We start from the raw sequence: 23045 nt of genomic DNA, 5'->3' as shown, positions 1-23045 counted from the left end.
CCTCCTGAGTAGCTGGGATGACAGGCGTGAGCGCCGGCGCCCGGCTAGCCCCGGGCGTGGGTTCTCCTCTGTGAACGGGTTGGTTGCGTTCCGTTTCTGTGACCCGTGGTTTTCTGCCTGTTTTCTGCCTGTGAAGGGAAGATTACAGCTTCACGGCGTACGCCACCATCTCGTATTTGAAGGTGGGACCGAAAGCGAATCTTCTGAGCAGCAAGACACACGTCATCGCCATGCAGGTGAAGAAGGCCGCCGCCGCCGCCACCGGCAGCCTCAGGGTAACGGAGAGCCTTGGCTCCATTTGCACGCGCGTGTGTCCACACAGCGCCCGTGTCTGTGCCCCCGCCCGAGAGTCACAGAACCCGAGACACAGGCCAGGGGATTTTCTTCCTATGTGGATGCTCAGTTTGAAAATATGAATTTCGACTAGACTAAGGGAGGCCAAGCGTGGCCCACCTGGTAGATGCGAGCATTCCTTTTCTTTCAAAGGTATTTATGTTGCAGCTGTGGGGCTTGAACTCAGGGCCCTTGTGCTCAGGGCTGGCGCTCCAGCACTTCTGAGCCACAGCTCCACCCCTGGTTTTCTGGTGGTTCTATGGAGAGCAGAGTCTCACAGATTTTCCTGCCCGGGCTGGCCTTGAACCGTGATCCTCAGATCTCAGCCTCCTGAGCAGCTGGGATGACAGGCGGGAGCCACGGGCGCCCAGCAGAGATCCCATTGCAAACCCCACTCTCAGATGCTCCTAGGGGAAGAAGACAAAAGGCGCAAGTCCTTTGGACCTCGAAAGCATACAAAAAATCATATTTATCGAGATGGACGCCAGGAAATGGAAAGGAGGTTTTTTATTTATTGCTGTTTTTTGTTTTCCTTTAGTCTTGTATGTGGGTTTGTCTGTCTCTGGGAGGGTGAGGGGGGCACAGAAATGGGGGGACAGAGGGGGAAACCAAGGCAGCCGTTGTCCTCACTGGACACCAGGTGGAGAATGAACTCTCCCACGCGTGGGTGGGGCCGGGAGCTTTGGTCTGTGTGTGTGCTGGGCACCACCAGTGGGTTTTGGGGTTCCTGGCAGTCTCGTTCTGGCACAGAACTCCGCACCCCCATTCCCAGCAGGCCTCAAGAGCGCGCGGACACAGGAAGGGTGTTGTGAGCTTAATGAGGAGCGGGGCTTGGAAGTGGTCCCGGCTGATCTTGGGATTTTCTTGTAGGTGGAGTCATCCAACACTTCTCGGTCGGATCGAGCTGGTGAAGTGGGGGAAAGGGACGCTTCGGGAAACTTCCAGAAGTCGGCACGCACGCCGCAGCACTCTGGGGCCAAGAAGAGGAAAGCGGAGGATGATGGATGAGACGCTGCGCATCCTGGCAGGAGCATGCGCGCAGGGCGGGCGGGCGTCGGCCCCGCGTCTGCACATGGCCCTCTCTCAAGGCCTCGCTGCAGATTTGAGGACTAGGAGCCCCTGGGACGCCCAACACGGCAAAGGACGTCATTTTCCAGCATGAAACAAGGGAAAAGAAATCCCGGCTCGATCACATAGCTGATAGAGAACTTCCTGGAACCGTGGGGGGCTCTGCAGACCTCCACCTACCTGACTGTGTTTACTTCCGCTGTAACTTGCGGTTACCTTCCTCCGTGTGTGACTGCTGCTCCTGCTCTCGAACCCACAGCCTCCCGATCTCCTCCCCTGTTTTCGCTTGGCCCACGGCTGGTGAGCCATGCCCCCGTTCTAGCTTTTCGCTGGTCTTCAGAGGTGAGAGCCTCAAGGATTCGAATGGTCCTCCCTGTGGTGTCAAACTGTCAGCCTCCTGAGTTGCTGGAATTACAGGCATGAGCACTGGTACCTGGCTGTGCCTTTTTTTTGGTGCTTGTGGTGGGATTTGAACTCAGAGCCTAGTGTGCTGCAACCTGAGCTTTTCTGCTCAAGGGCCAGTGCTCTACCACTGGAGCCACAGTGCCAACTTGGACTTCTTGCTGGTTTACTGAAGAGTCCTACTGACTTTTCTGGCCAGGCTGGCTTTGAACTGCGATCCTTAGATCTCAGCTTCCTGGGTAGCTGGGATTACAGGCGTGAACCACAGAGCTAACTTTGAACAGCAATATGACTCTGATGTAGGCTCATCATGCCCAGTGAGTGACATCTATTCAGCTGAATAATGTAGATGCCAGGTGATAAAAAAAAAACAGCTGTAATTCAAATACAAAGAAGGCGTTATTACCAATCTTAACAAGCAAGGCGCTCCCACCATTTTATTTAAATAAAACTCAAGAGCTTTCACAATCCCAGCTTGGTTTTGCGGCTTTCCGGGGAGTGGAGGCGCGCTGAGCGCTTGGTGGCGAAGCTGAATTCACCTGAGCAAATGGGGTGAGTTTAAAACACAAACACCGGGCGACTGGGGATTTCTTCACGTAGGTGGTGCGTGTTTTCCGATCAGAACGAGGCATCTTTCAATAAATTATGTACTCGGATCTTATCGTAAGCAGTTGTCTTTCTCTTCAGGTTTTCCAGCAAAACCATGGTCGCTTCTGCATTTAGGACTCCAAAGTGACTCATTAAATCGGAGACTCCTTCCTGTGGTTCTTTGAGAAACTCCCATGCTATGCTAGTCAAAATAATCTTCTATGTCAACGTTGGGGTCCAGGAGGTCTTCTCCGTAGGGGGACAGGTCCATTTGGTTTAAGATGAGGTTTTCGAATGTCTCCTCCAGGTCCGTTTCCCCGATGAGCACGGCGCCCACCATGCGCCCGTCCCGCAGCACCGCCTTGACGTACTCCAGCCCCTGCGTGCACCGCAGCATTAACTCGTGGTCTGCGCCCAGGCCCTGCGCGTTGTACTTTCCCAACAATACGACCTGGAAGGGGAGGGAGGGAGGGGGAAGAAGGAGAGGATTGTGAAGTCACAGTCCTGTGTGGTCACGTGACCAGCCAGCAGACGGCTTGCCCCGCGGCCCACGTGAATCCTGAAGTATCAGTGCGTGTGTGCGTGCTCAGGATGGCTAGTTCCACCGTGACACGTGCCAGGAGAATGCGAAAGCTAAGGGAGCAGCAGGGAAATGTAGAGAATGGATTGAATTACCTCCATGACTGGACAGTCAAGGTTTAATGAGGGACTTAGATCTTTCATGGGCCAACTATTTCATTTCCCCGAGATGTGCAATTCTGCCTTGTAGTGACACAAGGAGGAAGGAAGCCGCCACTGAAATGCTTCTCCCCTGAGATGCTTCTCCCCTCTGACACAGTGCCAGGGTGACGATGACACATAGCAATTTCAACCAGCATTAGGAGGTACTGAGTTGCAAGCACTGAGAACATTAACCCTTCTCTGTATCAGTGCTGGGGCTCGAACTCAGGGCCTGGGTGCTGCCCAGGGTGGCAGCCTTTTACTGGTTCATGAGACATGAGTCCCTCTGGTTGGTCTGCCCGGACTGGGTTCAAATTGTGATCCTCAGATCTCAGCCTCCTGCGTAGCCCGGATGACAGGCGGGAGCCAGCAGCGGCTGGCTGGGCATTCGCTTTGAATGAAGTGATGAGGGATGTGGTATTGGGGGGGCAGGGATTATGGGATCCATCACGGTGGACTGGTGAGCAGAAAAGCTGCTGATTTGTTCACTACCTTACCTTATAGTTGAAGAATTTTGTTACGTGTGCAAAGAGCTCAAAGCTGAAATCCATGTCGATTGGGTCTCCCAGAAGGTCCGCAGCCATGCACTTGGCCGCGTACCAGCCCATCTGCCTGGCCTGGGTCCACAGCCTCATCTGAGCAAACACAGGATTAGTATCATCATCACCATCATCATCATTATTGAACTCAGGGCCTGGGCGCTGTCCCTGAGCTGCTTTTGCTTAAGGCCAGGGCTCTACCGCTTGAACCACAGCTCCACTTTGGATTTTCACTGGAGAGGAGGGTCTCTGGGACATTTCCTGCCCGGGCTGGTTTCCAACCCTGATCCTCCAGATCTCAGCCTCCTGAGTAGCGGGGATGACAGGCGGTAGGATATAGAGACATTTCTACTTCTATAGGACTTGCCCGAAAATGTCAGACAGCAGCCCCGTGATAGCTGCAGAAAAGCCGAGAAACTGGGAAGGGGGTCCTGCGGACGGGGAATGCCTGTGACTACTGTCCCCTGGGCCTGCGTGGGCTCACCTGCTGCCACACGGGGCTGGGCTTCCAGGACGCTGAGCAGAGGTCGCCGGCCGCGTAGACGTCAGGGAGGGATGTGCGCATGTGCTCATCCACTCGCAGGCCCCCGTCTTCTCCTACGTCAAACTGGACAGGGTTCCTCCTGAGTTTGCCAGGCGAGTGGGTGGCGCCCGCCTGTCATCCCAGCCACTCAGGAGGCTGAGATCTGAGGATCGTGGTTCAAAGCCAGCCCAGGCAGGAAAGTCCGTGAGACTCTTATCACCAATGAACCAGCAAAAAGCCGGAAGTGGAGGTGTGGCTCAAGTGGGAGAGCATCAGCTTTGAGTGAAAAAAACTCCAAGGGACAGCACCCAGGCCCTGAGTTCGAGCCCCAGGACCAGCACACACGCAAAAAGGACTGACTGGGGGGCTGGGAATATGGCTTAGTGGTAGAGTGCTCGCCTTGGGTTCGATTCCTCAGGACCACAGACACAGAAAAAAGCCAGAAGTGGCACTGTGGTTCAAGTGGTAGAATGGCTACCCTTGAGCCAAAGAAGCTCAGGGACAGCGCCCAGGCCCTGAGTTCAAGTCCCAGGACTGACAAAAAAAAAAGTTATCATGCTAATCTTTAATGACAATGACAAATAGCACCAACATTATAAACCCAAGTTCTGTGAATTTCCAGGAATCAACTCCTATTAAAACACACTCACAGCACTGAAAAATACTCAATAATGATCAGCCAAGCACTGGTGGTTCGTGGCTCAGCTATGAGCTACTCAGAAGGCTGAGAGAGAGACGATCAAGGTTCAGAGCCAGGCTGAACAGACAGCTTGAGACGCCATCTCCAAAATAATAAGCAAAACACGGGTGTGGAGGTGTGGTTCAGGGGACAGAGCATGAGGTCCTGAGCTCAATCTCCAATAGGGGCAGAAACGCTGAAAACTATGTGATCTCATGAGTAATTACAAGGACATTCCATTCATTCATTCATTCATTCATTCATTCACATCAGTCTGGGGCTTGAACTCAGGGCCTGGGCGCTGTCCCTGAGCTTTATTACCCAAGGCTGGCGCTCTACCATTTGAGCCACAGTGCCACTTCTGGCTTTTTCTGTGTCTGTGGTGCTGAGGAATGGAACCCAGGGCTTTGTGCGTGCGAGGCGAGCGCTCTACCCCTGAGCCACCTGCCCAGCCTGTTTGAGGATTTGAAGCCGCGAAGCCCACCGTGGGCCGGCCCACGGCTCACCTCGTTCCCGTGGAGGAAGGGCTGTGTGTTCGGAACGACGCCGGTCGCACTGATGATGAGGTCACAGCCGTAGAGCTTCTCATTGGTCAGCTCCACATACACCGGCCACAGGTCTTTGGAGGGAAAGGAGAAACACGCATGTTGTTCTCAGAGGACGTCCTGAATATCCACAGTGTTACGTGGACACTGAGGAAGAAGAGCTCAGAACAGAGAAAGAGGAGAGGCAGGCAGATGACGTCAGAATTCCTCTTAATCATGTAGAAGAGCTGAGATCTGAGGATCCCGGTTCAAAGCCAGCCTGGGCAGGAAAGTCCGTGAGACTCTCATCTCCCATGAACCACCAGAAAATCAGAAGTGGTGCTGTGGCTCAAATGGTAGAGCGCCAGCCTTGAGCAAAAGAGCTTTGGGACAGCACTCCGGCCCTGAGTTCAAGCCCTAGGATCGATCAATCAATCAATTAATCAATCAATAATGTGGAAGATGCTTTGGGTAGGAGAAGTTTAATGTAATGGGCATTATTTCATTTTGGGTAGAATGCCGCCATTCTAAACATTCATCCGATTTGGACAGCCAAATTTTAACAGAAAAATGAAACTGCTAATCATGTGCCACATTCTATGTGTGTGCACATGTGTGTGTGTGTGTGTGTATGTGTGTGTGTGTGTCTGTGTGTGTGTGTGTGTGTGTGTGTGTGTGTGTGTGTGTGCTGGCTACTGGGGCTTGAAGTCGGGGCTGGGTGCTTGTCCTTTAGCTTTTACACTCAAGGCTGCTGCTGTTTTACCACCCAAGCCTCAGCTCTAACTGCAGGGTTTTTGTTGTTGTTGTTCAGTGGAGATAAAAGTCCCACCGATGTTTCTGCCCAGGCTGTCTCTGAACCTGGAATCCCCAGCTCACGGCCTCTAGGGCAGCAGGGATTACAGGCGTGATGGCTGGTCTCATCCATGGGCAGCGGGGATTACAGGCGGCATGATGGCTGGTCTCTAAAGCAGCGGGGATTACGGGCGTGATGGCTGGTCTCCTTTCCCTCTGTCATTCCTCACCTTGATCTGCCGTGGGGGATGTCGGCCCGTGAAGATCTCTGGGGAAACTCAGGGACTTTCTCCCCAGACCTCGAAACTCCTCCTGCAGGTAGATTGCCTTCACTTCGCACAGCGGCTCAATGTGAACGTGCCGGGAACACTAGCAGGCCGAGAGAAAGCAAACAGGAAGCGGCCACACACTGGCTACCCCAGGGCTTCCGGAAAGAAGACCCCGAGAGAGCACCCGAGTCCACCCAGAGCACGAGAAGAGTGGGGCGCTCCCGACCGACCCCCAGTGGGCCTTCAGCTCCAGGGAATGGAGGGCGTGGGCAGATACCCCCTCCCTGCGCGAACACCAGTGCACACCAGAGCCACGGCCATCTTTCCCAAAACACGCCATGGTGGGGACCCACGGGGAGCCCCCAGCCGCCTGCCCCGCGCCCCCCCCCCAGGCCTGCGGAAAGCCGCGCTCCTCACTACCTCCACACTTTTCCCCTCTCCCGCCTGCCACCCCAGCGACTCGGGAGGCTGAGACCTGAGGATCACGGTTCAAGGCCAGCCCACGCAGGAAAGTCCTCTGATCTCCCATGAACCACCAGAAAACCAGAAGTGGAGCTGTGGCTCAAGTGATAAGAGCACCAGCCTTGAGCTGAAGAGCTCAGGGACGGCGCCCAGGCCCTGAGTTCCGGCCCCAGGACTGGCACAAAAATACAAACGAATAAGGAAAGAAAGAAGAAAAAAAAAAAAAAGAAAGAAAAATCACAGTAAAAAAGCAACACGTCGTAGCATAATCCTTCACTGTGGTAGGTGTCTTTTAGTAACTGTTAAGGAAATTAAAATATCTAAACAAAATGAGTTATGGTTTGTCAAGTATGTCATGTTACAGGTCATGATGTCATAAGTATCTTACACACGTGTGTTACTCGTGATGGAATGTGTCCCATGCGTGTCCTAACGTTGCGTGTCCTGCTATTACTTGTCATGATGATATGACATACGTAATATGACATGTGAGTCGTACTGAGCACGTTATGGTATTTACACATCACACTGCACGTCACAGTGACAGCAGTATGTGATCATGTTATACGTGTCATCTTACTGCGCATGTCATAATGCCGTTGCGTGTGCTGTAACGGTGTGGCGTGTGTCATACTGGAACGTGCTATCTGCAGCGTGTGTTGTGGCCTTGACGAAGGTGACCATGAATGAGCCGTGGCTTCGCCGTGGGCTGGCGTGGACGCTCAGTCCCTGAGGAGTTGGCTGTCCGTGGTGAGCCCCGTGGGTCACCTGGAGGACGGGTTTTGTCGCATGGCTTTGATGTTGTTTGTGTGTATTACGTAAAGAGCTATGGCTCTCGAGTATGCGCTGCGGCCTGGGCTGGGGGCCATTCTCCGCGCGTCTGATGAGTGGTTTGGGAAATGGTGTTCTCGAGAAACACTCACCTCCCTTGTTCCTTTGAGAGACAGACCTTCGTGCCAATCCGGTCCTAGGGCACTGCCCAGCTCACTGGCGCTCGCTCTGCTGCGGGCTGCCTTCTGCCTGCCTGCAGAAATGAGCTTCAGTGACATAAATACGTGACGTGTGTGTGTGTGTGTGTGTGTGTGTGTGTATGCTGACACTGGGGCTTGAACTCAGGGCCTGGGCGCTGTCCCTGAGCTCTACCACTTGAGCCACAGCACCACTTCCTGCTTTTTGTGAGCTCACTGGAGGTAAGCATCTCACAGGCTTTCCTTTGGCTGGCTTCGAAAACTGTCATCTTTCGGGGGGGGGGGGGGGACAGACAGGTGGAGCCACTGGCATCTGGCATTGATTTTAATTTAAAAAATTTCAACGGAAACAACTTTTAAGTGGTTGTACGAAGGGTTTTCACCACGTCGCTTCCTGAGCCCACAGGTGACCAACGTCCAACGTCACCTGTGTCAATATTTTGGACGCAGCCACACGAGACGCCATCTTTTGGTTATGTGTTTCACAAGCAGCAAATCTTGGATATCATACACACAGGCTCATTTGATGAGTAAGAGTATTAGTACCTTTTCCAATTTTGTCAGCGTGTGTGTGTGTGTGTGTGTGTGCGTGCACGCACAGATTCACGTGCTCAATCTCAGGGCCTTGCGTTCTTGGCTCGCCTTTCTTGCTCAAGGCTAACAACCTACCACTTTAGCCACATCACCTCCTCCTAACTGTCCATGCTTAGTGCCCAAAGTTACAACTCATTTGGAATTTTTTTTTTTTTTTTTTTTTTTTTTTGGTGGTCGTGGGGCCTGAACTCTGGGCCTGGACGCTGTCCCTCAGCTCTTCAGCTCAAGGCGAGCGCTCTACCACTTGAGCCACAGCGCCACTTCCAGCTTTTTCTGCTCATGGGGTGCTGAGGAATCGAACCCAGGGCCTTATGCATGCAAGGCAAGCACTGTACCCCTGAGCCACCTGCCCAGCCCCTCATTTGGAATTTTCTAAGGCAAAAAGCTATTCATTGTTTTAAAAATAGGTGAGGCATATTAATAGGATTAGGGATGCCACGGGAAACATCACCACACGTACCCAAGATATCCAAACAATTCTAACAGACTACTTTCAAAAGCTATACTCTCTAAAGGAAGAAAATCGGGCAGAAATGGATGCATTTTTAGAGAAATACAAGTTGCCCAAACTGAGCAAAGAAGAAGTTAACCAATTAAATAAGCCAATATCCTATAATGAGATACAGGAAGCTATCAAAAGTCTTCCAACAAAAAAAAGCCCAGGACCAGATGGATTCACAGCAGAATTCTATAAGACCTTTAAACAAGAACTAATACCCATACTCCTCAAGCTCTTCAGAGAAACAGAGAAGGAAGGAGCTATCCCAAACTCATTCTACGAAGCCAATATCAGACTCATCCCCAAACCAGGCAAAGACCCAACCAAAAAGGAGAATTACAGGCCAATCTCCTTGATGAACACAGATGCAAAGATCCTTAACAAGATTCTAGCTAACAGAATCCAGAAACACATAAAAAAAATAATTCATTATGACCAGGTAGGCTTCATCCCAGAGACACAGGGATGGTTTAACATACGTAAGTCAATAAATGTAATCCAACATATCAACAGAGCCAAGGTCAAGAATCACATGATTATCGCTACAGATGCAGAAAAGGCCTTTGACAAAATTCAACATTCATTCATGCTAAAAGCTCTGGAGAAAATAGGAATAGAAGGAACATTTCTAAAAACAATAAAAGCCATTTATGACAGACCAATAGCCAATATTATACTTAATGGGGAAAAGCTGCAACCAATTCTCCTAAAATCAGGAACAAGGCAAGGATGCCCACTGTCTCCACTCCTCTTCAATATAGTCCTAGAACCCTTAGCCAGGGCAATAAGGCAAGAAAAAGACATTAAAGGGATCCGCATAGGGAAAGAAGAAGTTAAACTATCCCTTTTTGCAGATGACATGATACTATACCTCCACGATCCCAAAAACTCCATCCCTAAACTCTTAGAAATCATAAATCACTTCGGCAAAATAGCAGGATACAAAATAAACCCACAAAAATCAGTTGCCTTCCTATACACTGATAATGTACAGGAAGAGAGGGAAATAAAGGGAGCAACCCCATTCACAATAACCTCCCGAAAAATAAAATATTTAGGAATTAACCTAACCAAAGATGTAAAAGAACTATTTAATGAGAACTATAAAAAGTTAAAGAAAGAAATTGCAGAAGACACTAGGAAATGGAAAGACCTCCCATGCTCCTGGATAGGCCGACTTAATATAGTAAAGATGGTAATACTTCCAAAACTAATATACAAATTCAACGCAATTCCTATTAAAATCCCAATGACGTACATCACTGAAATACAGAAAACAGTCCAAAAATTCATATGGAACAACAAAAGACCTAGAATAGCCAAAACAATTCTAGGGGATAAAGACAATATGGGAGGGCTATCCATGCCGAACTTCAAACTCTACTACAGAGCTATAATAACAAAGACAGCATGGTACTGGCACAAAAACAGACCCGAAGACCAATGGAACAGAATAGAAGATCCAGAAATAAACCCACAGGCCTACAGCCAGCTGATATTCGACAAAGGAGCCAAAGACATACAATGGAAGAAACACAGCCTCTTCAACCGCTGGTGCTGGGAAAACTGGGCAGCCACATGCAGAAAACTAAAAGTGGACCCCAGCCTATCACCATGCACCAACATCAACTCAAAATGGATTAAAGACCTTAACATTAAACCTGAATCTCTGAAACTACTGCAGGACAGAGTAGGAGAGACACTTGAACTAATAGGCACAGGAAGGAACTTCCTGAACAGAGTCCCAGGGTCACAACAAATTGGAGAGAGACTCGACAAATGGGACTACCTTAAAATAAAAAGCTTCTGCACAGATAAAGCTATCGCAACCAAGCTAGAAAGACAACCAACTAATTGGGAAAAAATATTTACCAGCAATATATCAGACAAGGGGTTAACATCCTGTATATACAGGGAACTCAAGAAACTAATCCCTCCCAAACCCAACAAACCAATTACTAAATGGGCAAGGGAACTAAAGAGGGACTTCTCAAATGAAGAAATAAAAATGGCAAAGAAACACATGAGGAAATGTTCATCATCCCTGGTGGTGAAGGAAATGCAAATAAAGACAACCCTGAGATACCACCTTACCCCAGTCAGAATGTCCCACATCCACAAATCAGCCAACGACAAATGCTGGAGGGGATGTGGAGAACGAGGAACGCTATTACACTGCTGGTGGGAATGTACACTCATACAACCACTTTGGAAAGCAGTCTGGAGGGTCCTTAGAAAGCTAAAGATTGACCTCCCTTACGACCCAGTCATACCACTTCTAGGCATCTACCCTGAACAACAGGAACCAATATACAAGGACACGTGCACCTCCATGTTTATTGCAGCACTGTTAGCAATAGCTAGGATATGGAAACAACCTAGATGCCCCACCACAGATGAATGGATCCAAAAATTGTGGTATCTATACACAATGGAATATTATGCAGCCATTAGAAATGACAAAATAATGGCATTTGCAGGGAAATGGATGGAGCTAGAAGGAATCATGTTGAGCGAGGTAAGCCAAGAACGAAGAGACAAACAGTACATGGTCTCCCTGATAAGTGGATGATGAATCCAAAATGTTAGGTGATATGACAAAACTAACAGGACTTAAGAAACAAGGAACTCCCACTCATCTGGTTGAACCACTACCAAATATCCCCATGCTGCTGATCACATATATGGTATATAACATATGAGCACCGTTATATATTACAGACTGTGATAGACAATTTGCTCCAGGAAAGTTAGAATGAACTTGTGACTTTAAATGAGCATCATTATTCCACAATACTGTGAATTTCCGGAAATTAAGTAATCACTTAATCACAATCAAAAAAAAAAAAAAAAAGAACCTTGGGGAAGGGAGGGAGGGAGGGGATGGTAGGGGGAAAACAATAAAGGGGGTAACAATGTTCAAGAGGAAGTGTACTCATTGCCTCACTCATGTAACTGTAACCCTCTGTATAGTATCTTTACAATAAAAAAAAAATAAAAAATAAAGACACTTTCCCATCCATAAAAAAAAATAAATAAAATAAAAATAAAAATAAAAATAGGTGAAGCTTGTGCTCAACAGGCTTTCTGGAGCAACTAAAGCGTGGGTGTGCAACAATATTTGAGGCTGGTTTACCGCATTTATTGCATCTTCCCATTTTAACCGTGAGCGTGGACAAGAAAGGGAAAAGCTCAGCATCCTCCTCCTCATCTCCTGAGATGTCTTCTCTGTGTATGGCTGAGAGGCAGGCGTTTCATGTGGCAATGCGTGAGCACGCCCTCCTTACCTTCCGTTGTGTATCTAGTTCTTTTCTGCACCAGTTGCGCCTCGGCCTTTCCAGAATTGAGCTTGGAAATCAAGAATTCTGCGGCCCCAGCATCGAAGAACGTATTGCCGATGGCTTTGTCTTTAATGGCCCAGATGACCTCACAGCCTTCCACTTCGTACCTGAAAGGAATGGTCCAGTTCCCATGAGTCATTTCCAAGGGCCAGGGAGAAATCTCTGGATCTTCGAATAACCACAACGCCCGTTCCACTTGAGCCAAAGTGAGGAGCATCTCCTAAGGCAAATTAGGAATGACAGATACAGGGAGGAGGGACTAATCTCCCTCCCCAATCTCCCTCTTTCCCTCTCTCCCTCACCCCTTTCTCTCTCTCCATGATACCAAAACTTAAGCACAGGGCCGGACATTTGTTTACTCACTTGGCGCTTTACCATGTGAATCACACCGCTACACTTGCATTTTGCTGATACCATTTTGGAGATGGATTCTCCTAGACTTTCTTTTTCTATCTCCCTCTTTCCCTCCCTCCCTCTCTTTATCCTTCCTTCCTTCCCCTCCTTCGTCTTGCTTTCCTTGTGAGTTTCTTTCATGCCGGTACTAGGCCTTGAACTCTGGGCCTGGGGGCTCTAGCTTAGCTTTTGCCCATAACGCCGAAGTTCTACTACTTGAGCCACACTTCCACGTTCAGCTTTTTGGTGGTGTGTGGGCGATAAAGAGTTTCCTGAGATTTCTGCCCGGGCTGGCTTTGAGCCCCGATCCTTAGATCTCAGCCTCCTGCGTGGCTAGGATGACAGGCCTGAGCCACGGGTACCTGGCTGGTGACGCTGTCATTGATTTACACATAGTGACATCACACTAGGTACTAGGACAGTAACAGCTATATTTACAAGCTAAAAATCTTCACTAATTCAAGTTTCCTTTTTTTTTTTTTTTCCTTTCAGAAGTTCCAAAGCCATCAAGACAAAGAAAGATTGAGTTTACTGGGAGATCAAGATTCTTAAAGGAAAAAAACTAATCCTATTACCAGAAGGTGCTCTGCGTTCCTGCTCAGTGCTCACCACAGGCCCTGGGCCTGCGCCTGACCTGTCAGGTTTGCACGCCGCACCCGATCCCCCTCCCTTCCAGCAAGGTGACCGCACATTTCATCACGCGACTCTGCGAGCCTCCTGCGTCTACCTTTTGGGTAGAATGATGGTATCATTGGGGAAAATCTTACCCAAGAGAATAGAGGGCCAGCCCAACTAAAATAGGAATTTTCAAAGCTTGTAGCAACAATAAATAAGAGCACTGCATGTGAATGGACTAGTGTTTCAATGGTACAATTAAAGTGCTGTTTTACTATTAATGGCACAATGCTATTAATAGTGTTTTTAGGGGTGCCGAGCATTGCCGACTTTATTTCATAGGCTGAATGCAGTGGGTTATACGCCTTTCCCATAAACAGACAAGAAAGGGGAAGAGGCTTTGGACAGATGCCAGTGGTTTCTGCCTGTAATCTTGGCTACTTAGCAATGTGGGATCAGGAGGGCAGGTAGTTCAAAGCCAGCCTGGGCAGAAAAATCCACAAGAGTCCATCTCCCGAAGAACCAACAAAAAGCAGGTTCGAGTGGCACAGTACCAGCTGAGCGAGCAGGTCAGGCAAGCGCGCACACACACACACACACACACGCACGCACGCACGCACGCACGCACGCACGCACGCACGCACACACACACACACACACACAATGAAGCAACAAAGGAAAAGTCAAGTCTGAATGAAAATAAGATCTGAAGATAGTGGCCAAATCTGATTAGGTCAAACTACAACTACTGTCTGCAGAATGTCTTATTGTCAATGGGTTACTGCGTGTTTATCCAATATAGAATCGGGGTACACTGGGCTAACATAAACAATGGTGGATGGAGGGTAACAATGCATAAAACAAATGCTTTTAACCTACCTATATAGTTTTATATATATAAACAATATATACAATTATATATAACTACAGAAAGCTATGACTATACTTCTACACAAGTAACTATATATAAAGTTATAGCAACTCTATGTACAATTGTAACTGTAATAACCTATATATAACTATATGAACTATATAGCTAAATGTATAAAAATACTTTATATACTGTAGTTTGTATGTGCGCTATTATATATTTTATGCTATATGTAAGATAATATATGCTACATTATATAATTAACCTTATATCTCATAATAATGATGATCTATTGTAATATAATATACTATATATTACATGTTTTATAGTTTAATTAACTTTTTTTTTGGTTGGTCCTGGGGCTTGAACTCTGGGCCTGGGCGCTGTCCCTCAGCTCTTCAGCTCAAGGCGAGCGCTCTACCACTTGAGCCACAGCGCCACTTCCTCATTTCCATATTTGTCTGTATAAAACCACGAGTTAACGACGTATTTCGTTTAGACTGGAGAACTTTCGATGGACGTCAGGAACATCGGGGCTGCGGCTTCTCCGTAACCCAGCAGCGCGCAGAGCCTGCTTGTGCTTAGAAGAAAGCACAGCGCTTCCAAAAGCCAGCTGCGAGCCAAGATGGCAGCCTGCGGCCCTGCCTGCATTCCCGCGGCCCCAGGCTCTGTGTCCCCGCTGCAGGCTCCGGGAGGCCCCCGGCCCTCAGCTAGCAGCTCCAGGCACTGTGGCCTGCCTCGTGATGGCGCGAACTGCCAGGACCCTGTTCTAACGACAGTTCTGAGAGGGGACGAACTCTCCTCCTTGTGAGCATCTCCCATCCTCACACTGGGTCTGTGACCTGTTGCACATCCCTGTTGTCTAGACTGAAATGAACCCCGCCCCCCGTGAGATCAGCTGGGAAACGTGGAAATTCAGCACACCGTGGGCTGTGAATCCTGAGGCCAGGAGCAGGTGTCCGCGTCCAATCAGTACCGAGCACCTGGGCAGCCCCTTCCCATCAAACACTTACTAACCCCGCTTTTTGCCCACCCAAACTGAGTGCCAAACGCAGCCAGGGGGTACAGGCCAGCCCACACAGCTGATCAGAACTGAGCTACAACGCTACTGGTCGCTTGCATGAGTCCGGCTTGTCCCTCGTGGTCGGTCTGTTATAAAAATGGGGTCAGACAACAGCCCGGGGGTCGGAGGCTGCCGAGGGGGTCTCTGGGCGGCCCGTCTCTTTCCTGATGCTCGGCGCACAAATAAAGCTTCATTTTCGCTTTGTGTCAGTCTCGCTCTTTTGTTCACGGGCCCGATACTGGGGTGCTGCGCTGGTTGGGCTACCTTATTACGACCCACAGAGCGACTGATCGTAGGGAAAACCGCGTACTCACACTAACTCCAGTGCAATCCCGCCGTTCCCGACCACCACGATTCTCTTAGCTTTCGTGAGCAGCTTCTGGAATTCCTACATCAGGAAGAAAGAAACGATGAGGTGGGTGTTTGGAGCAGGACACGCTGCTCTGAGCGAGAAGCTTCCGTGGCAACATCCCCACACTGGAAGTTCTGGATGGAACGAATCCACCACAAGACGCATCTCATTCCCACCCTGACTGAAGCCTCCCCCTTTTATTTTACGGTATCAATTTTTTGCAGCGTCAGTTATGGAAGTCAGATCTTGTTCTCTCTCAGTTTTTCCCCTCCCTCCCGTCCCCATCCGCAAAGTGGTGGGAGGAACCTGATGACCCCAATGCGGCCGTGAGACCCAGTCTTCCAGACCCCTTCCTTAGTCCCGGCCTCCCGGCATTACCTGGGCGCTGTCTGTGTCCCGGATTCCCAGCACGTAGGGGTTTCCCTCGCAGATCAGCTTGGGCTTGGCTCCCGTGCACAGGCAGAGTTTTCTGTACGCGTGCTGGCCGCCATCTTCCGTGACGATGCACTGCACCCCGCGGGGAGGGAAATGTGACTCAAGGGCACAATGTGGCTGCCGACTGAGAACGCCAGTGGGACAAAGCAAACAGTCCTTCATCCCGGGCTTTGTGGGTGGCGCCCCATCGAGCCGCCGGGGCTTGAGACAGAGATCTCTGAGCCCGGGCCGAGTCCTGTCAGGCTCAGCGGCCACGATCAGAGCGCGTCTCCCTCTGGTGTGCAGAGAGTGGCGAGGAGAGTGAATGAATGAATGAAGGAGTGAATGAATGAATGCGGAGAACAAATGACTCACCCGCTCCTGGCTCTTCAGCTGCCTCACGGCCGATTCCACCACGGTGATGTTGGGAAAGCGCTTCTCCAGCACGGCGCCGGGCTGCTCTTCCACGTCGAACTCTTCCAGGAGTTTGGAGACCTGGACGGCGAGACCCGAGAGTTGTAGACGCAGGTTTGAAGCGCCTGTGACTGTGAGCAATGGCCAGGAAACGCTTCTCATTCGTTCTGATTCCGTTTCAGGTTCACAGCCCCAGGAAGCCAGCCACCTGCGTGGCTGTGGTCAGGAACTAAAGGCTACCCCAGGCGGCGCGGTGGAGGAAGCGAAATGAGGTCTCTGAGCACATGCAACTGAGGAGACCCGGGCCCCCCCCCCATTCTCACGCCCCCCCCCCCCCACGGTGTGCCCGGGTGCTCTGCTTCACCATGAATGAGAATGCCGATGGGCCATTCACCACCGATGGTCACTCAACGCTAGCGCTCTACCTCCTCTCCCCCGGGAGCCACAGCCCCACTTCTGGCTTTTTGGTGATTCACTGGAGATGCGCGTCTCATGCACGTTCCTGCCAGGGCTGGCCTCGAACCGCCATCCTCAGGCCCGAGCCTCCTGAGCAGCTGGGAAGACCAGGTATGAGCCACTGTTTCTGGGTCTGGACCCATCAGCAGCACGCTCCTGGGCTCCCTTCTTCGTCCTTGAAAGCAGCGATTCCACCTTGGACGGGGTTTCTGTTCCATCTCCTGTCCCATGCAATGCCTTCTTTTCTTCCCTCTTAACCATCCAACTGTTCCCACACTGGCCAGCAGAGGGCCCCCTACCGAGTATTCAGATCAGCATCAGACCCCTGGTGTTAGGGACCCCCCCCCCCCCCCCACACACACACAGCTCCCAAAGCTTAGCTTCTGCACTTGCTCGTGGGAATGACACCTTCGAAACCAAAGCTGGGCAGACGTGAACTAGCAATTCATTCACTTGAAAGTAATGAGGATCAAATGGACACAGGGGAATGAGGAACGAGGACGTTTTCCCGGAGAGACTTAGGGCCAAGAACAGGGCGTGCGGTGGCTTCTTAACATTTCCTGTACTGTTGTTACAGGGGTGCTGTGGGCGCCATGTCGTGCGTGGGGTAGGGGGTAGGGAGGGCATCTCCTTGCGCGGTGTCGTCCGTCCCGCGCTCTCTCCCAGTCCTTCCCTCCCATCGCCGCCCGCCTTCCATAGTTCAGTTCCAGCAGTGTCCGGCGTCTCTCCACTGCTTCACTTTTTCTCCAGTTCTGAGCCTCACCTCCCAGAGCTGTCCGTACAAACGCACCGCAGATAAACAACACAGAACCATCAGCCAGAGAGAAAACAAGGTACAGCAAGGCTTTCGTTTCCGTATCTGAGTTCATTTCGGTGCACGTACTATTTTATACACGTATGAACAGGTGCTTGGGTGTCTACCTTCGTGATTCTTTCCTAAGACCATTCTCTTCTGGGCTCACGGTTTCAGTGGGTATCTAGAATCCTGTGTAATTGGCCATAACCCCGTGCGTTTTAGACCTAACTTGCACGTATCAGCGAGAACCTGCTGGTGTGTGTCTCTGATCTTGGCTCACCTCACCTAACATGATTTGTTCTAGTTCCATCCATTTCCCTGCAAGTGGCATCAACGGGCCCTTTCTGATGGCTGAAGCATGGCATCTTGGCAAAGCCGTTCAGTGTCTGACTGAATGGAAGATGACAGCCAGTATTCTGCCTGGCAGGAATTCTAGCCGTTTCTTCTCCTTGTGGCTGTGGTTGAAGTCCCTGCCAAGTGACTATACAGAGACCTCATGAAACTGCAGGCCCCGGCGACGGGCAAACACAGTGTTTCTTTACATGAACAAACTAAGAGAGAAACTTAAAAATGCAATCCTGCCCGGGCACTGGCGGCTCACGCCTGACATCTCAGCTCCTCGGGAGGCTGAGAGCTGAGGATTGCAGTTTGAAGCCAGCCCAGCCAAGAAAGTCTGTGAGACTGCTATCTCCACTCAATTACCAAAAAAGCCAGAAGTGGGGCTGTGGCTCACGTGGTAGAGTAGTACTAGACTTAAGCAAAGAGACAGCAAGCACCCAGGGCTTGAGTTCAAGTCCAAGAACCAGTACATGCACCCACCACACACACACACACACACACACACACACACACACACACACACACACACAGAGCAATCCTATGTACAATTAACTCCCAAACAACAACAACAACAAAGCTTAGTGATCAGATTGACGAAGGAGTAAATGATATACACACTGAAAAGTAAAACCACTGAAGACATGAATAAACGCTCTATGTTCATGGATTAGAATACTGCCAAGCTAGCCATACTGCTTAAACCAATGTAGATTTAAGTGCTAAAACAATTCCAGTGACCCTTTTGTCACAGAAAGAGAAAAAAAAAATCCTAAAATTCATAGTGAACCACAAAAGACTCAAAATAGCCAGTCGTCTTGAGTCAAAAGAATAGGACCACCGGGTATCACACAAATGAGGAAAGTATAGCAATCCACAAAGAAGGGTCTGACGTGAAAACGATAGAGCAGCCAACGGCGCAGAGCCCAGAACCTGTGCGTTTATGGGCTGTTGATTCTCAACAAATGTGCCCACTTGGACAACTGTACACAGAAGGATGAGGTGACACCCTCATTTCACACTTGACAAAAAAAATCCACTCACATGGATTACAGCCTCACAGGTAGAGCTAATGCTCGGAACTCTGGTATAGAAGAAATCACAGGGAAAACGCGCCATGACATTGGTCTCCGCGAAGATCGTTGGAGGCCATATGACCTTGCAGCCACAGGGAATGAGAGGAGAGATGCATAAATGGAATTATAGCAAACTAAAATGCTACTGCAGAGGGATGGAAGGTCCAGGGTGAAGGGACAGCACACACAGGGGCAAAGACGTGACACACCCCACACTGGACGAGGTATTAATATCCAAAACGCATCTGAAACCCAGTCAACCCAATGGGAAGGAAACAAATAGTCTACTTAAAAACAATGGGTGAAGGACCCGAGTCAACCTATCTCCAAAGAAGGTGGCCAGGAGGTGGATAAGATTCTGAGAATCGCTAACCATCAAGAAAAGGAAAAAATCAACAGGAAATGAGATCTCAGCAAACCCCTTCTGGCTGTTCAGTTTTGGCAACCCCACCAGTGGGTAGATACCGAGGAGAAATGAAATGAGCGCCGTGTGGACATTCTTCTGTTCCGGGAGGCGTTGTTTTCAACAGCCGAGGTCTGGACTCAACCTCAGTGTCCTCTAGGGGGTGACAAGACTGCACATACAAACCAGACTGTGACTCTGCCTTGAAAGAGGAGGCAATCCTGTCCTGTGAATGGCTAATGAAATGGGTCGGGCACAGATGACAGGGAGCAGGTGGGGAGACAGACAATAGGCCAGGTGGACAGATGGCACACGATCTCATTTCTGTGTGGGATGGAAAACCCTCAAACACAGGAACAAGACACTAAGGCGCAGAGACATTGAGGAGGTGCTGGTGTCAGGACACCAGCGTTCGCGTGGGCAGGAGGGACGGATTAAGAGACACCTGCCGTACGTCACAATGACTGTCATTAATAACAGCACGCGGTGTGTCAAGAAACTGCTGAAGAATAAGTTTAAATGTGCAGTCAGAGTCCTTGGTATGAGTGTGAAGTATAACTTACTTTAGGTGTCCACATTTACACACATATTAAAACACAACTACTCTCTCTCTCTCTCAAATATATACACATATATATATGTCTACGTAAATATACAATTATAGACTATACACAATGTTATGTAAAATATGTTATATAGAGTATATATATTTTATATACATATATGCATATATATAACATATCCAAATTATATATGTGTATATACGCTATACATATCTACTATATATTATGTACAATATATTTTTATATAACACCTATCTGTAATACATATAGTATATGGTATATTGTATAATACATGCCATATAATATATAACATGTTATATGCATATATAACATATAATTCTATAACTATATATAATTCTTACTTGTTGGCTACAATAGAAACACAAATATTCCAAATATTCTTCAAGTTTATACTTGTAGAATAATATATTCGTATTCAAATGAATACTCAAGGAGTGCAGTGACAACAATATTTCATACCTGCTTGAAATTTGTAACTGCTTTAATAACAGGAGAAGCTGTGATCAGGAGAATCTCTTCTGATGGAAAGTTAACAGCCAGCTTTAAAAAAAGAAAAGAACAAGAGAGAGAAAAGAGGTGATAAATAACGTTAGGTTTTGCTCCAAGAATGAGGTTGGGGCAGGGTGGTGGCGACCATTCAATTTTAATAATGTTATCAATGTAGAAAATTGAAAAGTCCACTTTCTTCACTGATCAACACTATTCAGGGCCTGGGCGCTGTCCCTGAGCTCTTTTGCTCAAGGCTGGTGCTCTACCACTTGAGCCACAGCGCCACTTCTGCTTTTCTGGTGGTTCATTGGAGGTAAGAGTCTCATGGACTTTCCTGCTCAGGCTGACTTTGAACAGAGATTCTCAGACCTCAGCCTCCTGAGTAGCAGGGATGACAGGCGGGAGCCACCGGCGTCTGCCTCAACAATGCTGAACTCCTACATTAACGCAATAAATGAGCAGTATGTTTAAACCTTTAACCAAGGCCTTCTGAACAAGAAATGTTGTACAAAAGAGCATTCTTTCAACTATTCTATATGTGGATTTCGATTTCTCACACAAGCTGGCTTCAGAAGGTCTTTTCTTCTGTACCTGGTTCATTTTTCCGTATTCTTTGATACTTGGGGAAAACACATCACTTCTTTAAGCCGCTCCCTACCAACTCAGCAGGCATTTTCAAACAGTTCACCCGCTGGTAAAGCGGTTAAGTTACATCTTCTGTGATACTAAATCCACGGCAGGGCAGAAACATGCGGCTGACATTTGATTACTTGCTGGCAAGTACAACCCTGGCACGATACATGCCTGCTTCAGGAATAAACAAAACACTCAGCAGGGCGCTGGTGCCTCTCGCCACTCAGGAGGGTGAGATCTGAGGACAGGGGTTCAAGGCCAGCTTGGGCAGGAAAGTCCATGAGACTCTTATCTCCGACGAACCACCAAGAAGCCAGAGGTGGTGCTGTGGTTCAAGGGGTAGAGCACCAGCCTTGAGCACAAGAGCTCAGGGGCAGCGCCCAGGCCCTGGGTTCAAGCTTCCAGGACTGGTACGCGCGCACACACACACACACACACACACACATGCATGCTCGCACACACTAGATGCACTGCAGGTTCACAGCTCTGGCTGGCTCCTTGTGAATTAGTGAGGGTGTGAGCAGGCCTGATTGCTCATTTGGAACGTTAAGTTCAGCCAACGGAGGCAAACTACCAAGTGGGGCTGAGGTTTCTCTGTCCCAATTAAAAAGCAAACAAACACACAAAACTTTAGCATCACAGCTTGGACGCAGCCTGCTTTGCTCTCTTCCTCCCGATCCTCAAACACCGGGACGTGGAACCTTCCAGGCCCCGCCAGGCCAAGGCCAAGCTGACCCAGGCAGGACCCAGCTCAGCGCGGCCTGCGCCAGGCCAGGCCAGAGGCTCAGGGAGGGGGCGTGGCCATCGCAGGGACGGGGCGTGGCCATCGCAGGGAGGAGGCGTGGCCATCTCAGGGAGGAGGCGTGGCCATCGCAGGGACGGGGCGTGGTCATCGCAGGGACGGGGCGTCGTCATCTCAGGGAGGAGGCATGGCCATCGCAGGGAGGGGGCGTGGCCATCTCAGGGAGGAGGCGTGGTCCTCGCAGGGAGGGGGCGTGGCCATCTCAGGGACGGGGCGTGGCCATCTCAGGGAGGAGGCGTGGTCCTCGCAGGGAGGGGGCGTGGCCATCTCAGGGAGAGGGCGTGCTTATTTCAGGGAGGGGGCGTGGCCATCGCAGGGACGGGGCGTGGTCATCGCAGGGACGGGGCGTGGCCATCCCAGGAACGGGGCGTGGTCATCCCAGGGACGGGGCACCGTCACGGCAGGGAGGGGCGTGGCCATCACAGGGAGAGGGCGCGCTTATTTCAGGGACGGGGCGTGGCCATCTCAGGGAGGAGGCGTGGTCATCGCAGGGAGGGGCGTGGTCATCTCAGGGAGAGGGCTGCTCATTTCAGGGAGGGGGCGTGGCCATCTCAGGGAGGAGGCGTGGTCATCGCGGGGAGGAGGCATGGCCATCGCAGGGAGGGGGCGTGGCCATCTCAGGGAGGAGGCGTGGTCCTCGCAGGGAGGGGGGCGTGGCCATCTCGGGGAGGGGGCGTGGTCCTCGCAGGGAGGGGGGCGTGGCCATCTCGGGGAGAGGGCGCGGTCATTTCAGGGAGGGGCGTGGTCCTCTCAGGGACGGGGCGTGGTCCCTCTCGGGGACGGGGGGGCGTGGCCAGCGCCGGAAGTGCTGGGGGGGGCGGCGCGGAGACTTCCTGCGCCCGGACTCCCGAGGGCAGCCGCGCGCGCGCGCGGAGTCGACCCCGCCCACCGCCCGCCGTACCTGCTCCGCGCACGTGACGCCCGCGATGCCGCCGCCCACCACCACCAGCCTCGCCGGCGCCGGCGCCGGCGCCGCGGGCAGCTGCGCGGCCTCCATGGCGGCTGCGGGTCCCCGGAGAGCGCGCGCTAACGCGGGGCGGAAGCGGC

General features: G+C 50.4%; 2 protein-coding genes across 5 annotated transcripts in view; one reads left to right on the top strand and one right to left on the bottom strand.

Annotated features, from left to right (window-relative positions):
* Nucleotides 1-2271, top strand: part of Recql (RecQ like helicase) — a 16017-nt gene extending 13746 nt beyond the window's left edge. The window contains exons 14-16 of one of the 3 annotated variants that reach the window (XM_070011638.1): nt 137-275; nt 735-835; nt 1204-2271. In XM_070011638.1, the coding sequence (XP_069867739.1) occupies nt 137-275; nt 735-835; nt 1204-1495 (532 nt within the window). In that variant the 3' untranslated portion in view covers nt 1496-2271. The remainder of the gene's footprint in view (nt 1-136; nt 276-734; nt 836-1203) is intronic. The other 2 variants (XM_070011640.1, XM_070011639.1) reach the window with 2 other exon arrangements.
* On the bottom strand, nt 826-23045 carry Pyroxd1 (pyridine nucleotide-disulphide oxidoreductase domain 1). 2 transcript variants are annotated; one of them, XM_070011641.1, is made up of 12 exons: nt 22900-23045; nt 20534-20614; nt 16385-16504; nt 15974-16102; nt 15558-15631; nt 12248-12408; nt 7823-7923; nt 6399-6537; nt 5359-5471; nt 4135-4257; nt 3609-3746; nt 826-2842 (listed from the first exon to the last, which is right to left on the bottom strand). In XM_070011641.1, the coding sequence occupies exons 1-12, from the start codon at nt 22993-22995 to the stop codon at nt 2594-2596; spliced, it is 1524 nt and encodes a 507-aa protein (XP_069867742.1). In that variant the 5' UTR covers nt 22996-23045; the 3' UTR covers nt 826-2593. The 2 variants fall into 2 exon arrangements, with proteins under 2 accessions (XP_069867742.1, XP_069867743.1); XM_070011642.1 differs by lacking the exon at nt 22900-23045 and adding an exon at nt 21155-21178.

Source organism: Dipodomys merriami, unplaced genomic scaffold (genome assembly GCF_024711535.1).
Source record: "Dipodomys merriami isolate MVZ:Mamm:240054 unplaced genomic scaffold, mDipMer1.0.p SCAF_84, whole genome shotgun sequence".
NCBI lineage: Eukaryota > Metazoa > Chordata > Mammalia > Rodentia > Heteromyidae > Dipodomys > Dipodomys merriami.
The sequence above is the reverse complement of the archived record's forward strand: the minus strand, read 5'-3'. Positions and strand labels throughout refer to the sequence as shown.